At 43.4% G+C, this 17,246-nt stretch overlaps 2 protein-coding genes across 2 annotated transcripts in view; one reads left to right on the forward strand and one right to left on the reverse strand.

The window, feature by feature from the left end:
• UBAC2 (UBA domain containing 2) overlaps positions 1-17,246 on the reverse strand; it is a 78,191-nt gene that overhangs the window by 46,878 nt on the left and 14,067 nt on the right. The gene's annotated exons all lie outside the window — the stretch shown is intronic.
• On the forward strand, positions 7,707-15,634 carry GPR18 (G protein-coupled receptor 18). The gene is made up of 2 exons (XM_083438058.1): positions 7,707-7,979; positions 14,565-15,634. The coding sequence occupies exon 2, from the start codon at positions 14,612-14,614 to the stop codon at positions 15,572-15,574; it is 963 nt and encodes a 320-aa protein (XP_083294184.1). The 5' UTR covers positions 7,707-7,979; positions 14,565-14,611; the 3' UTR covers positions 15,575-15,634.

The following is a 17,246-nucleotide window of genomic DNA, read 5'->3' on the forward strand; positions in this document are numbered from 1 at the left end:
ATACAGGAGATGAGAAACCAGCATAGGAACACCATCTCTCCTGCTCCTCTTCTTAAAAAACCATGGTTCTCATATCTTCCATGACCAGACATGATATTAGCGTCAGCAGCAAAAGAGCCAATTGTGCTACTGCACTGGAGACTTGGTCCCTGACACTGACAATGGCAGAGATAGTGGCAGAATTCCATACAGGCCCCTTGTACTGCACCCTATAGGTCTTTTCAGTCTTTTTCTGAGCTCTAAAGAACAATGTGCAAACACATATTAGTTCTAGCTTTAGCTGTGTTATACATAACACTACATTTGGGATTTATAAAAGTGAGTAGGCAGAACTCACATATTGTGAAATACGATTTCACAATATCTGTACAACTAGGTCTGTGACCTCAATGGAACCTATTGTTTAGTTTGACTTTTTTCTAAGTATTTTGAGATATGGAATCGTGTTTAGGAAGAAAGAAAAAAAATGCAAGTTCTCACTCTTTGGAGTCAACCTATTATCTTGAAATACATTTAAGAATAACCTGCAGTACAAACTCCAACCCAAACAGCACACTTTTGGAAAAGTTATTTGTATATATATTTCCCACTCGGATAAAAACAAACCAATGTTTCAGTTGCAAAGCTGATGAAATTTCTATACATTCCTCTAAGCAAACTTTTTTACAAAACGAATAGATTAAGGTCAACGCACATCTGTATGTGCTTATATAAGTTACCAAGGCAGAGACACAACATGTGGTTTATGTTTTGAAATGCTTTCTCAGAATAGCCCGAAAACTTCCTCCCAAGAATGTTTCACAACATGATACCCATCAGTAACAAACAAGAAAAGGAAGCGAAGGTACTGCTGGCAAGACACCTTTCTCATTTGATTTGCCACCTCATTATACCTTGCCGCTTCTAACCGCATTAAGCACTTTTTGTGTGGTGACAATATTGATTGGAAGTGAAATTGAGGTTTTTCAAGGTGCTGAACCAGTCCTGCCATGCAGCTACTTGTTGCAATTGCCAAATTTTGTATGAACTTTTTCATTTTGAAAAGCATTTCTCCTAAGGCAACGGCAAGAAAATACATCACCAAGTATTATACAAAATTTTAAAAAGAGAATGAAGTCAAAGCTTTTCTAAGACAAAAAACCTCCCTTATTTCCGTGAGCAGCTGTCATGGTTTTACGTCTACAACCAATTCAAGAAAGCCATTCTCTGCACAAAGAAAAGAGGAAATAATCATAGTTTTACTGCAAAAAATAGGCAGGACTCACACAAGTGCCTTTCAAAAGAGCCTTGCAGTTAAGAGGAAGTTTGCCCTTATCTTCCTTGATGTTGCTGCTTGGAGTGGAAAAACAAACAAACGTAAGTGGGCTTGCTCAGATGCCGGGGCTCTGGCAATTACCCTAGGATGCAAGGTGATCTTATTGGTTGTATTCATTTATTTAATAAAATGTATGCACTGCTTGATTGTAAAAACAACAACACACCACAAAGCAGTTTACAAAAGGATAAAACACATCAATAAAAAAATACGACAATAGTTTAAAACATGCAAAAAGTTGAAATACTAATGATGCACACACGTCCTCTTCATGTGGTCAAATCTGCTCACTGGAACGGGGCCTGTATCAATGCTATGTTGGATGACACTAGCAAAAGTGTTTTACTCATTATGGCAAAGAGAAGACTAGATACTGTGAAGCAGCCTTGGGAGATAATAAACTGTCACATACAGGTCTGTTTCTCTCCAAACAAACCACAAACGGAAGCCAAGGTCCATTCCAGTATGCTGCTCATTCACTGTAAGTCATAAACCATAAGCTGCCATGACATGTGAACCAGTCCACAAAATCCAGGGTTCAAATGGTATTTGAACCTGGATTCCCATGTCTAAGCACCAAGTTTTGTCTAGCTGATGAAATATCACTTTCTCGAAGCCCTACCATACCAGAGTAAGGCATCAAGGTACTTTTGCAAGATATTGCATCATCCATGTAGACATTTGCGAGGGTGGTGGAAAGAAAAGAACTTGTGATTTTTAAAAAGAAAAGCCTTTTGTAAGCCTACAGCTAGGAGTAGTTTTATGAATAGTTTCATGGATATCAACAGTTTCAACAGCTATGCCAAAGTCACACAACAGTTTGCAACCCATAAAGTCGAATGCAGGTCAACAGCTGTGTAGACAGTCAACCAAGTGGCTGATAAAGTTTTGGGGGGTGTTGTCAGCAGTATGCTGATGACACACAGCTCTATTCTCCTTTACATCTGCAGGTGTAGCAGTGGATGTGTTGGACCGGTGTCTTGCCTCGGTAATGGACTGGATGAGAGCCAATAAACTGACCAAGACGGTTTGAGCATATACCGTATTTTGCGCCCCATAGGACGCACTGGCCCATAGGACGCACCTAGGTTTTTTTGGGGGGGGGAAATAAAGGGAAAAAAATTATTCCCCCCCCCCCCAGGTGCGGGGCTGGAAGAACCAGGTCGGGGAACAGCGGGAAGGCACGCTCCACCTCCCCGCTGTCCTCCGAGCTTGTGGGGCTGGCGATGGGGAGAAGTGCGCTGAGCCTGGGACTGGAGGCAGCTCTGCGCAGCCATCGGGAGCCGGGCGGGACTTCGCGCCCCGCTCCCGATGGCCGTGCAGAGCTGCGCTGAGCCGGGACTGCAGGCAGCTCTGCGCAGCCACCGGGAGCCGGGCGGGACTTCGCACCCGGCTCCCGATGGCCGTGCAGAGCTGCGCTGAGCCCGGGACTGCAGGCAGCTCTGCGCAGCCATCGGGAGCCGGGCGGGACTTCGCGCCCCGCTCCCGATGGCCGCGCAGAGCTGCGCTGAGCCCAGGACTGCAGGCAGCTCTGCGCAGCCATTGGGAGCCGGGTGGGACTTTGCGCCTGGCTCCCGATGGCCGTGCAGAGTTGCGCTGAGCCCGGGACTGCAGGCAGCTCTGCGCAACCCTCGGAGCCGGTCTCCCGAGGGTTGCGCAGAGCTTCCTGAAGCTTGGAGAGCGAGAGGGGTCGGTGCGCACTGACCCCTCTTGCTCTCCAGGCTTCAGCGAAAGCCTGCATTTGCCCCATAGGACGCACATACATTTCCCCTTCATTTTTGGAGGGGAAAATGTGCGTCCTATAGGGCGAAAAATATGGTAACATCGATCCTGGCCCAACTACACCATGTGCCAATTAGTTTCCAAGCCCAATTCAAAGTGCTGGTGCTGACCTGTGCAGTCTTACATGGTTCAAGACCTCAATACTTTAAGGACTGCCTCTTCCCGTACAAACTGACCTGGACCCCGTGCTTGTCATTTGAGGCCCTTCTCTATGTCCCCATCCCCAAAAGGTTTGGAGGGTGACAAAACGAGAATCAGATTTTTCTGTGATGGTTCCCAGTCTGTGGAGTGCTCTCTCCAGACAGGCTTGCCTGGCAACTTCATTACATGTTTTCTGGCGCCAGGCGAAAACATTCCTCTTTACTCAGGCCTTTGGCCATTAAATAAGTTATGGCCTGTTCAATGTTGGGAGGGGGGCTGTTATTATGATAATTTTTAAAATTATGCTGTGTATTATTATGCTCTGTATTTTTTAAAAATTATGCTGCGTAAATTATGTTCTTAATGTTGTGCACCGCCCTGGGATATTTGGCTAAAGGGTGATAGATAAATCAAATAAATAAATCTCCTGCATTTACTATCTGTGCAAGGCTGCAAAAACAAAGAGAATTTTCAAGGATCTGACATACCACAATATTCAGGGGTATAGGCTGGATCTGGCTTGGTGGGTCACAAGTTATGCAGGCTATGTAAAAACAAGTTAGTCCCTAGATATAGTAGGAAGCCTGCACAACTTATGGCTGAACAAGCCAAACACAAGCCACCAGCTATTTATTTGGCATGCCAGGAGGTTGACACTCACACATGACCATGGTGGTTTTTACAATCCTAAGTATGCAGCAAAAACCAATATGTTAATGAAGTTTGTGGGCTGCATTTGGCTTGATGGATCACATATTGTAAGGTCTGATCTCTTATGTCAGAGTTAAGACAGTCACATATGCCACCAGCAAGTCAAACTACTGTATTCCATGACTGCTCTGTAGCAATAATAGATACTGAACAGTAGAGGGCAATACAGTTACATCAATAACTCTAGCCTTTTGAAGGCAAGGCGAATAAATACAACTAAGATAAAGCATGGGCATACAGAACGATATTTAAGGAAACAGACTAAATACAATGGAATGAATCATTCGGAGTGTTGCTAATATCCAAACATAACAACAGCACATGAATGCTATAATCATGGTCCCTCACAAAGATGACCTAGCGTTCTATATAGAATCAACAATTTCACATGGAATTATTAGGGAACTTGCCACATCCACCATAAATACTTTCAGTCTCAAACCAATACTAAGCATTGCCCAAGCACTAACAATAATTCTGCTTCTTGATTTCTTAATTTTAAGAAAAGCCCCTAAGGTCTCGCAGCTTTGTAAGTACCGATTGTCATCTTTCTGAAATCTCAGCAGCCTGAAAAAGTATGCATTTGTGTCACACTGGAGCCAAAGTCCAAACCTCTACACTAGTGCTTAGTGCTTGAGGGGATGTATTTGGGCTTTGTGTTGTTTTCCCCTCAATTATTACTTCCTCGTCCTCTGAAAGTTCCAGAAACCTGAAGTCTGTTGTGGACATGTGTGGACATGTACAGTGGTACCTTGGGTTAAGAACTTAATTCGTTCTGGAGGTCTGTTCTTAAGCTGAAACTGTTCTCAACCTGAGGTACCACTTTAGCTAATGGGGCCTCCCTCTGTCGCCACGCTGCTGCCGCACGATTTCTGTTCTCATCCTGAAGCAAAGTTCTTAACCCTGGCGGTTCCCTCATTGCGAGAAGCAAAGCTACAGGGAACCAGGCAGAGAGCCTTCTTGGTAGTGCTGCCCGCCCTGTGGAACGCCCTCCCATCAGATGTCAAAGCGATAAATAACTACCTGACATTTAGAAGACATCTTAAGGCAGCCCTGTTCAGGGAAGTTTTTAATCTGTGATATTTTACTGTATTTTTTGTTTCTATGGAAGCCGCCCAGAGTGGCTGGGGAAACCCAGCCAGATGGGCGGGGTACAAATAATAAATTATTATTATTATTATTATTATTATTAACCCGAGGTACTATTTCTGGGTTAGCGGAGTCTGTAACCTGAGTGTCAGGAAACTGCCTTCGGCTCAGAGGCGAGAGGGGAAAAGGCGGATGGATTACAGAGAGCCCCCAAAGATCGTGGGAAGCAGCACCTCCTCAGCGGAGGAAGGCAGCCATGCCTCTAGTGGGGAGGAGATGCAGGGCTCGGAGGATGCAAGGCGGTGCCAGGACACCTTGCCTGAGCAAAGCGGGGAGGAGGGAGGCCCCCCTTTACCCAAGCCTTCCTTGCGCAGTAGGCTTTCACGCAGAGAGGGGAGGCGCAGACTGGGGGTCAAGAAACTACTCTGCTGGGGAAGATTTAAGGACCGCCCACTCTCAGATTCTGCCAGTGAATGAGCAAGACATGGAATAGAGGCGCTCTGCATTCTAAAGGTTTTTTTTAGCACCAATAAGAAAGCTTTAGAACAGACTAGTGAGGCATCTTGCCTGATTGCTCTCGAGCAACCACCCGATACCCTTAACACTGAGGTACCAGTGTACTCATGTATTTATTCACCTATGCATGCAAACATTTTTTTAAAAGGCTATCTTGGAACAGTGCCATAATGAACCTTTACCAAAGACAATTTTCTCTCCTCTCCTCTCACCCACTCTCCTGCAGCCACTACCCAAGGGAGGTGGCCGGCAGGGCAGCCATGGAGAGACCATGGAGAGGCAACAGGATGCTCTGTCGCAGTTGCCACTGCCGTGGCAGCTGCTTAGGACAAGCACTGGCTTTTCCTCCATCCTGAGCTCAGCGCTGGCGGTGCTGGGGTGGGGGGACTGGGACATTCCGGGATCAAATCAGAAGCCAGTTTGGCTTTTGAAATTCCGGGACTGTCCCTGGAAAATAGGGACATTTGAGGGTATGAGCGCTTGCATGAAAATTCAAAGTTAAGAGTGAGCCCAAAGCACAGGAGAGCCGAGTACAAAAAGTTCATATACCAATTTATCTGCAGGATTTCTAAAATCTGTCTGCTCTTACTTGCTTACCGCCCCCCTCCCTCCATAGTCTCTGGTAATAACAGCAATTTCCTCAGCAGCTACAGCCTAGTTCCCAATGGAACATTGCTTATAAAGCAAATAAGGTAAAGGTAAAGGGACCCCTGACCATTAGGTCCAGTCGTGGCCAACTCTGGGGTTGCGGCGCTCATCTCGCTTTATTGGCCGAGGGAGACGGCGTACAGCTTCCGGATCATATGGCCAGCATGACTAAGCCGCTTCTGGCGAACCAGAGCAGCGCATGGAAAAGCCGTTTACCTTCCTGCCGGAGCGGTACCTATTTATCTACTTGCACTTTGATGCGCTTTCGAACTGCTAGGTTGGCAGGAGCAAGGACCGAGCAACGGGAGCTCACCCCGTCGCGGGGATTCGAACCACCGACCTTCTGATCGGCAAGTCCTAGGCTCTGTGGTTTAACCCAGAGCGCCACCCGCGTCCCTATAAAGCAAATAGGCAATAGCAAATGAGGCATCAGTCACCAGTATGCTGAAAAGTGTACATCGTTCTGCAAACAAACTGCTCACATGTGGTAGAATGCACCTGAGACAGGGCTGTAGCTCAGTATTTTACATGGAGAAAGTCACAGGTGCAATTCCGGGTGTCTCCAGATAGGACTCAGGAAAGACTGCTGCCAAGAATCCTGGAGAGCTGCTGCCATTCAGTGTCAACCATGCTAAGCTAGATAAGCCAATGGCCTAGCCGTCAACAGTTTTCAACCTTTTTGAGACCACGCCTCCCCTGACCAAGTCAGGGCTCAGGGGCCCAGTTATGTCACCCCTTGCCTGCAGGGCTGGCAGCCTCTTGCCTTTTTTCAAAGACCCTCCCCTTGTGGAGTGTTCCCTCAGCCTCCTCTCCTCTCCTTGGGAGTCCTCAGGGCAGGGTTTGCTGCAACAAACAGCTGTGCAAACCTTTGGGAAGCAGAGATGTGAGAGGACATCAGAGGAAGGAGGGAAGGAAAGAGGGACAGAGGCTGTGTTGTCTGCAGCACCCCTGGCCATCACTCAAGGCAGATTTCCAATGACAACTAACCTGGAGGTAGGCTGTATGAATTGTGTATTGCTTTGTAACGATTTGTTGGGTCTCTGGACTGCAATGAAGATTGTTGTTGTTGTATTAGGTCAACTGACACCAGGAGTTTAATGTTGCTATTATGTGATGAAATGCAGTCCTCCGTCCTGTTAGTTACAACTTTCATAGTAATCACCAGTAGGAGAATTAGTTATCGTTAGGATCTACTAGGAATGAAAGGGAAGTGCTAAAAACCTAACCTCTGCATTCACAACGTGCTTTCGCTTTTGAAAAGAAGGGTTACAAATAACATGCGCAAGGGGATTTCCACAGGAGAACAGAGTTAAAGCATAATGATTTATCAGAAACTCCCTGCCCTATAAAAATAAATGAAATGTATGCTTATAATATACAGCCGTCACAGCAATAAATGTGAACATGTTTATTTCTTTACAGTACTTCAGCCATATGAATGCTTTATGTTTATGCCATGAAAATGAGTAATTTAAGGGTAGGAAAGCAGAAAAACCACACTCTAGCAGACAGGAGGAAATATTTGGTCAGCTGACATATGTAAAAAGAACGAAATGTGCCTCGTTTATGCACCTATAGATTATTCACAATATTTTTTTTATTGGAGAAAATCTATATAACCAATCAGGGAACCAGTTGCATTATTTCATTTCCTGACTGTAAATGAGGGTTTCTATTTTAGTAAACGGAAGTTATTACAGAGACAAGAGCTCCAAATCTTTTGCAGATCAGAGAGTACAAAGAAGGCATCTCTAAAAGAACAGCAAAGTGCAAACAGGTAGGAAATGTGATTAATTGTCCATCTCCGTTTGTACTATCAACCATTTTAAAACATATACAAATATGCAGATTCTAAAGCAGCAAAATAAAATTGAATGCCACCACTGTTTAAAGCTTTTAACATTAATACTTCAGTATTGTAATGTAAGTGATTTTTAACTTTCTGAACTACATGCAATTTTTCAAAATCCCTGCAGTTTTTTATCAAAGAACCACAATGAAAGACTGACAACATAAAGACCATCTCTATAACAAAGGGAGAACTGTTCCCACATTTCTGAAATAATGAATACACTATACTTACAATATCCTCAGTTAATTTAAATTCAGAGGCATTGAGAAATACAAAGAGTTGCTGAAAAATTGAGTTTTTCCTGTAGAATTAAGCAAACGAAAGGATAAACCAAAGCAAACTCAAGATATATATATGCCATATTTATGATCCAAAGACCTACTTTAGGCACACCTAAGGCACTGCACACACTCTGTCGGGTTTCTACTTTCTTATTGTTGGACAGATTTCCATGTAATGCTGCAATCTGCCTTTGAAAGTCAACTCAGCTCCAAACATTACCAGCCACATTTCACAGGGGCAAGCTACTTTAAAAAAAATACAAGCCTCACACCCCCTGTTGCAAGGTTATTTAGATCCAAACCCATGTTGTGTTGTGTTATGTTGTATTATAACAGAATTGTTACTAAAAGTACTTATACCAGCCTAATTTTAAACTGCTAAACATTAATGTTGTGACCATTTTCACATTATCTTTAAGGTTGTTGTTGTTTAGTTGTTTAGTCGTGTCCGACTCTTCGTGACCCCATGGACCAGAGCACGCCAGGCACTCCTGTCTTCCACTGCCTCCCGCAGTTTGGTCAAATCTTTAAGGTTAGGTTTATTAATAAGCAAATTAAAATGAGCTGCTGGGAAAGAGGTTTATTGATGGACCTGATTATTTAGTTACAGCTGCTAAATGTTTTTACCATCAAACATAGCAAATGGGTCCAAATTCTGAGGTCCTCTGTGCCCAAAATACAATTCTAAATGTGCAGCCCTTTCGGGTTTTTTTTTTTAAAGTAACTTGCCTGGTAGCCCTCGTAAACAAGATCTGCCTGATGAGAAATCCATTTTTGTTGTTGTCGTTCAGTCAACCAGTGTGCCACAAACTACCCCATGTATCTCCGATCAAGTAGATCACTAAAAATATTAAATTTGCCCAACAGCTGCCCTTTCCATACTTCTTCCTTACATTTTCTCGACTTCATGCACCAAAATGGTGACAAATGGACCACCCAAGAATAAACCTTGGCTACAATTCTGTTGGTGAACCACAAACTTGGGTTTGGCTGATACTCAAAGTCAAACCTCAACTTGGCTCAGTGTGGGATGGGAACAAAAGGAACCAAGGAAGAGCAAAGCAGCTGGGTGCAATTTTCTGGGAGCCCACATATTCACACGGCCCAGTAAGCCATGGTTTGGCTTCCTGTGCGTTGCAAATCTGGACAGACTGTGCTAGATGATCTATCTAAAATTCCAGAGGTACGGTACACATACAAAGGTAAAGTACTGAGAGATAAGCAGCAGTAGTTCATGGCTGGCAAAGCCTTCTCTTACTAAAGTGAACAGGTTTAGCCATAGTTCAGTGGCAGAGCACATGCTCTGGTTTCCGAATGCCTCCAACGTTCCAGGTTCAATTCCTGGCATCTCCAGGTAGGGCTGGGAGACACTCCTCTCTGAATCCCTAGAGAGCCATTGCCACTTGGTATAGATGCTACTGAGCATGATGTGCCAATGGTCTGACGCCCATGGATAGGGAACCTGTGGCTCCCTAGATTTTAATGGGTGACCAATGGTCAGGGATGATGTAAACTGTAGTCCAACAATGCCTTGAGGGCCACAGTTTAGCCTATCCTTCGTTAAATTTAAGTTTTATACTGAAAAACAAGGAAGTGGTCCCCTCCAACATGAAAGCAATATTTCTGAGGTTGGAAGCCAGTGTTGCTTTCTAACTACATCTGGGCTAAGCAATCAGTTCTGAGCATGTACTTGTAACATGTTGTGGTAACAAATATATTCCAAATTTCATCTAAGCAAACTATTTTTTTTTAGTTAGGCATGTTTTTTCTTTCATTTCTAACACACTCAGTATTTAAGCCTTTCTCCCTATTCATAATAATAACTAGATGTCGAAATGTTATATCATTTCCCAGCTTGCTTTTATTCTCACACATTTACAACACCATCGTGAAAATTTTCATTCAGAAGTTCATCGGTGTACAATAGGGCTCGTTTCAAGCTAAGAGCATAAAAGACTCCAACCCTAAATTACCAAAACCACTTCTGTTGTTTAGTCTACACCAAGGCTCATAGGCTAAAGGGAACTAGAAAGCCTTAACACACAGCTGCAAACTTTAGTTTGCTTTCATTTCCAAGGTTCTATTGATCTAGGAGACCTAAATAATCCAGTGGACAATGGCAAGATAAATTGGTTATCATGCGTCCTAGTCTACACATGCCACCGATTACAGATGCACAGGAGGAACATGTGTTTGGGTCTTTAACCAAGGATTTTGGTGTACTAGGGTAAACTAGGTCTCTTGGTGATGGGTCTTAGGGATGAAATATTAGTCATGTAAGGGGGGAAGGGGCTGTGGATCAAGAGGTTCTCTGGAACTTGGGGAAAACAATGCCCTTCCAGGCCCCTTGAGCCTTGCATGTTATGAGGCTTTTGGGGTGAAGACTTGGGGGAGGAACACGAGGCTGTGGGTTCTCTTGGAACCCTGACTAAAATCAAGTACAAATTATAAAGATGGAGGAGGGGAGGAGCAGAACCTGGCTATATTCCTGAAGAACCAAGCACAGTTTTTCCATCTGGATCCCCTCTTAAGGGTTTGGTCATATGAAAGAGGGATTTTCCTAGACTGAAGAATGGGAAGGGTATCTAAAGCAGTCATGAGTAGGAAGTTTGTGGGGTGCAGTATTAGGTAAAGGTAAAGGTACCCCTGCCCGTATGGGCTAGTCTTGACAGACTCTAGGGTTGTGCGCCCATCTCACTCAAGAGGCTGGGGGCCAGCGCTGTCCGAAGACACTTCCAGGTCACGTGGCCAGCGTGACGATGCTGCTCCGGCGAACCGGCACCAGAGCAGCACACGGAAACGCCGTTTACCTTCCCGCTATAAAGCGGTACCTATTTATCTACTTGCACTTAAGGGTGCTTTCGAACTGCTAGGTGGGCAGGAGCTGCGACCAAACGATGGGAGCTCACCCCGCCGCGGGGATTCGAACCGCCGGCCATGCGATCAGCAAGTCCTAGGCGCTGAGGTTTTACCCACAGCGCCACCCGCGTCCCTTGGGGGTGCAGTATTATGTTAGCATAAATTGGGTGATGGTCTTTAACCTTGATGGCTACTGATGTGTTTACCAGTGCCTGGCATAATGCTTCACGCATGGCGCTTTTCCTAGGCAGGCCTCTAAAACCAATCAAGAGGTGTTCTGTAATGGTTTGATCGCTGTAGGAACCAGGCTGGGAGGAAGACACTTGCATATTCCGGAGGTCTCACACACTTCTTTGCATAACAAGCAAGAGTCATTCCGGTTGCTAAAAAATGATTTTATCCTGGTGCTCTTAGCCAAAGCTAAGTTTAGTTCCTCAAACAAAAATTGAGATTTCTAAAGTCATGGTGCAAATGAACATTCAAAATAGTAGTGGGACCTCAGTAACAAATTTGGATCTAGAATCCATGTTAGATATGATGTGTTAACGCCGATTAGCTATTTTCTTTGCTTTCTGATCTAAGTTGAAGATCCCATCCAAACTGTACTAAACAAAGAATACAGCAGCTTCTTGACAGTATTCTGTGGGCTCCATGTCAGCTACTCGTGGTGGCTTAAGCCAAAGGCACTGCAACAGCCTCATGTATGTGATGCTAAGCTAGCTGACTGGTGGTCTAAATTCCATTATAGCAGGTTTGTAAACAATCAATTGCTCATTCACCTGCGATGAGTAAGAATCTCCTCCAGCATACTAGCCAGGAAGCTTAACAAAATGTCACCTTTTGAAGGGCAGCACAAGTTACTTTCATAGGTGGGGGGAGGGTAGGAACGTTACTAAAAGCTGAGTAGGTTGGTAACTTGCAGACGTATTTGCAAGACTGCATTGCAGCAAGCTGCTACAAAATATCTAGTGGTTAGGACTGCATTGCCATAACTAACTTTGTGGTAGCTAAAGGCTCCTTAAGAGACTAGGTTGCGGCATGCAATTATGTCCCCAACCCATCTTGTCTCGCTGTCCTATGTAATGCTTTTGCATACAGCAGCTGTGCTTCATTTGGATTTTCTGGAACCACAGATTTCAACGCTAACAATGATCAGCCGCTGCAGTAGTAGCAAAGACTGCAATCTTTGCGAGAAATGAGCAAGTGTCAAAACCAGTGGCACTTGTGCACATGAAAAAACACACACAGCAGAGGCAGATCAAAAGCACAGCTGCTCAGAAGGCGAAGCGAGACCAAAGGTTTTCTCATTCAGCCACAAAAACAGGGAGGGTGTGGGGAGCTGCAAAGCAATAGGCACTGGCAACCCACCCAAGAGACTGAAAGAAAGTAAAAAGACTCTCTTTTACCATGTTCAGAACTTCCTCTTTCAAATTATCTGCTGCCAAAAGACTGCAGAGTTTTTCAATCCACTTCCCTCTACTTTCACCACATCTTCTTATTTCAGATATGAGAATACTGGAGGAGGAGGGAGATATGGTCATTCTTTGACATGAGTAACGCTGTTCAGACTTTGCCACTTACAGCAAATAAAATGAGTTTGCATTAACACATTGCGTATGAGAAAATCCACTGAATATTCAGGAAATATTTTTGTCTGTTGATAATTCTGCAATATTAGTAAATACCAAACAATTGCTCTTGCACAACAACCTACTCTTTATGGCAACAACAACACAGTCAATAATTTGTGAAATGCTCAGCATTTCTCTGTAACAAGAGTTGGGGATCATGGACTATTAATGAACCCTTGGCCAGTTTCTAGTGAACCACCTGTTGGTGCTTGGAATTTCTGCAAATAATAGTAGTAGTAGTAGAAGTAGAAGTAGTAGTAGTAGTAATAATAATAATGATGATGATGATGCTAAACCACCAGCCCTGGTGTGATTCAAGTCAATGCATTCTTAAGAATGCTTAGACTCACCACAGGACTCACTATGTCAGAGCCAGTACATGAAAATGCATTCCTGCTTTGTAGATTCCAGCATGCCCTGGAAGATTCTAGTAAGATTCAAGCAGAGTCTACAAAACTGAAGTTAGTCCACCCTTCATCTAGTCCCCTTCCTCAGCAAAATTTATCAGCAGGGGGCCAGTCCACTGTCCCTCAGACCTTGTGGGGGGCCAGACTATATTTTTTGGGGGGAGGCAGGAAATGAACAAATTCCTATGCCCCACAAATAACCCAGAGATGCATTTTAAATAAAAGCACACATTCTACTCATGTAAAAACGCGCTGAATCTAGGACCATCCGCAGGCCACATTTAGAGGGCAACTGGACCGGATCCGGCCCCCAGGCTTTAGTTTGCCTACCCATGCTCTACAATATAGTTATTATAAAGTTGCTTCTCTAAAAGCTTGTTTGGGTTTTTTTTCTAAACAATATTCACTGGCATGATTTGCACATCACTTTAAACCATAGTTTAAACTATGGTTTAGGTGTGGACACACAGCTGATGCACATGGCTAAAACTGCAGGTGCTTCACTCCTCTCCCACTCCTGTTGCACTACCTGGAATGAAGTCATGATCTGCCTTTTCAGCAACGTTCTGGTCCCACTGATCTCTAGGTAAAAGCCAAACCCTGAAGAAAATTATGTGTATACATAAAATGCGCAAAAGGATGGTTAGATAAATAACTGTTCTCCACTGGGCTCCCTTGCAGAGGCTCAACACTGTACGTTCATGTTTATTTTTTCCAAAGATATATATATTTAGTTCTCTAAATCACCTTTATAACTATAAAAAAATGAGCTACCTTCTGATATAAAATTATGTGCTAATTCTTCAGGCTAACAATCATGACTTTCTGCGCAAACCTTGCACAGATCACGGAGGGGAGAAAATAACATTTTAATTTTTTAAAAATAAAAGCAGTTTACCTAGAGTTGCTGAATGGAGGTAGAAATTTACTACAGACCATGTTCCTTCTCTCAAACCTTCTACATTTCAGGGGGATGGACTCGATGACCCTTGGGATCCTTTCCAACCCTACAATTCTATGAAGAACTGCTTTGCTGTGGCTGATTTCTCTGCCCCGCTCCACCCACCTGCCCATTTTGCATTAGCATCAGCGTTTTACAGAATTTCAGGGGGTCATCTGTAACTTATAAAGATCTCATGGGTCTATAAACTAAGCTAGCACATCAGAGGTTATGGTCAGCCGAAGTTTAACATGCAGCGTTTTAAGAGAAACCACTTTCTCCCCAGTGAAATGCAAGCACGGGACTGCCCGGTTCCAAATGTATCTTCCCCATTGCAAACTAACCTGACTGATTGTGCGACTTAATTTATCATTGATCTGTTTTGTTTTTAGGTATCATGTTGTAAGTTGTGAATAACTACAATCAAAATCTAATTGCAATGTCTGGAAGCGACCATCCTGAAGAGTACAGAATTTCATCGCTTGTCTTCTACAGCTTTATTTTCGCAATTGGCTTATTTGTTAACGTCACGGCTCTCTGGGTTTTCAGCTGTACCACCAAGAAGAGAACGACAATAACTATATACATGATGAACGTTGCGTTGCTTGACTTGCTTTTTATATTTTCCTTGCCTTTTCGGATGCTTTACTATGGCAAACGGTCTTGGATCTTTGGAGATGTCTTCTGCCAGGTTCTTAGTGCGTTTACAATTTTTTACCCCAGCATCGCTCTATGGCTGCTAGCTTTCATAAGCGTGGATAGATATCTGGCTGTTGTGCAGCCCAAACAAGCTAAGGGACTCAAGAACACAACCAAAGCTCTGACAGCCTGCATAGGCCTTTGGATAACGACTCTAGCAACATCTTCTCCACTGTTGTTCTTAGATTCTGATCCAGACAGAACGTCAAACTTTACCACTTGCATTAAGATGATGGATATTATCTACCTAAAGGAAGTCAATGTATTAAATCTTTCTCGACTGATTCTTTTCTTCTTGGTCCCTCTATTTATCATGATTGGTTGTTACCTAGTCATCATTCACAGTCTCGTTCGTGGAAGAACTTCCAAGCTGAAACCAAAGGCTAAAGAGAGGTCCATCAGAATTATTGTGACACTGATTGTCCAAGTGCTTGTGTGTTTTGTGCCTTTTCACATTTGTTTTGCATTTCTGATGCTCCAGCATGGACCTGTAAGTTACAACCCATGGGGAGCATTTACCACCTTTCTCATGAATCTCAGCACATGTCTAGACGTAATTTTGTACTATCTTGTTTCTAAACAATTTCAGGCCCGAGTGATCAGTGTCATGCTTTATCGTAATTATCTTCGAAGCGTACGAAGGAAAAGTGTACGATCTGGAAGCATGAGGTCATTAAGTAATATCAACAGTGAGATGATATAAAAAACTGTCAATAAATACTTGAATAGTATTCAACAGAGCACAAGAAGGTCTCTTCCAACTCTATGATTCTATGATTCTAAGAAAGTATAGCAAGACTTAAGAACAAATGGAAAATGTCAAAGAAGAAAGACATAACTATTATTCCTCTCTCAAATGGTTTCCACTCTGAAGAAAGAGGTTAGCCTATTTTGACATGCATTGAGACTCCTGCTTATTTAATAAAATCAATTTTATACCTGTTTCCTTATAATTTTATTATCTTTGCTGCTTGGGTGTAAAGATTATGTTACCTTTCTGGAAATTCAAAATTTGAAACTTGGTTGAAAACTGTATTATTTCAGTGTTTATAGGATTGCCACACACATGCAAGAGGGGGGAGGCGTGGAAAGGGGGAAACTGTAGAATTCCTTATTTTGAAATAAAAGCCTATAGAATTCTGTATTTCGAAATCACCTGCAATAAACATTTAAGTAATAACAACTGATACTGCCTAATCTGTTATTTGCGCCTGCCAAAATAAGAGCAAGCTGCAAAGACTTCCAGACAAGCAAACAAGCATGGAAGCCAGCACTGTGCCCCTGGCTGTAACAAAGTTTGTAATGCTGATGTAATTCTTGAAATGCATTGAGAAGAACCTTAAAGAAGAAGGACCGCAACACTTCAAGGTCCACCTCTCCCCATATGAATCAACTTGGAACTGCGATCAATATCTGAGGCCCTTCTGTGTGTGCCTCCTTCATGATAGGTCCAGAGGGTGGTAATACGAGAATGGGCCTTCTCTGCAGTGGCTCCCCATTTGTGGAATGCTCTCCCCAGGGAGACTCGCCTTCTTCCTTCATTATACACCTTTAGGTTCCTGGTGAAAACATTCCTTTCCAACCACGCCTTGGGCTGATTCACATTCTATATAGATGTGTTTGTTTAAATTGTTTTGTTTTTTTCCCACTGTGTATTTTGTCTTTTATTTTGTATTTGCATGCTGTGAACTGCACTGAGATCTTCGGATGAAGGGCGGTATACAAATTTATTTAACAACAACAACCTTGGACAAAAAGCATTTTGTTTTTGCAGCGGTTCTGATATAGACACTGACTACAGCAGCTGCCTCTCCTGCAAAAGGAAGGTAAACAGAGGGGAAATTGATGCAGCACAAGGAATAGTAAGGAGGCAGAGCTGGGGAAAGGGTATAGAAGAGACAGGGTGGAACTCTCCCAAACAAAAATAGTCCAGCCTGTCAAATTGAAGGGCCTTTTGCTAATTATAAAAATAACAACAAAGTATAGTAACATGAGAGTATCTGAATTTAAAATACAAATCTTTACAGCAAACCTGAAAGGAACTTTTAAGTACCATAACAAATCTTTGAGGCTTTCTATTGCTTTCTGTTAGTGCAATGTAATAGCCTTTACTTCCAAATCTGGTATAAGTATTATCAGTTTATCATCAAAAAGCAAGATTTCGCTGCTAAAAGTAAAGGTATCCCTGACCGTTAGGTCCAGTCATGGACGACTCTGGGATTGCGGTGCTTATCTCGCTCTATAGGCCGAGGGAACCAGTGTTTTGTCTGCAGACAGCTTCCGGGTCATGTGGCCAGCATGACTAAGCCGCTTCTGGCGAACCAGAGCAGCGCATGGAAATGCCATTTACCTTCCCGCCAGAGTGCTACCTATTT

The sequence above is a fragment of the Podarcis tiliguerta genome (assembly GCF_965153285.1).
Source record: "Podarcis tiliguerta genome assembly, chromosome: 4".
In the NCBI taxonomy this organism is placed as follows: domain Eukaryota; kingdom Metazoa; phylum Chordata; class Lepidosauria; order Squamata; family Lacertidae; genus Podarcis; species Podarcis tiliguerta.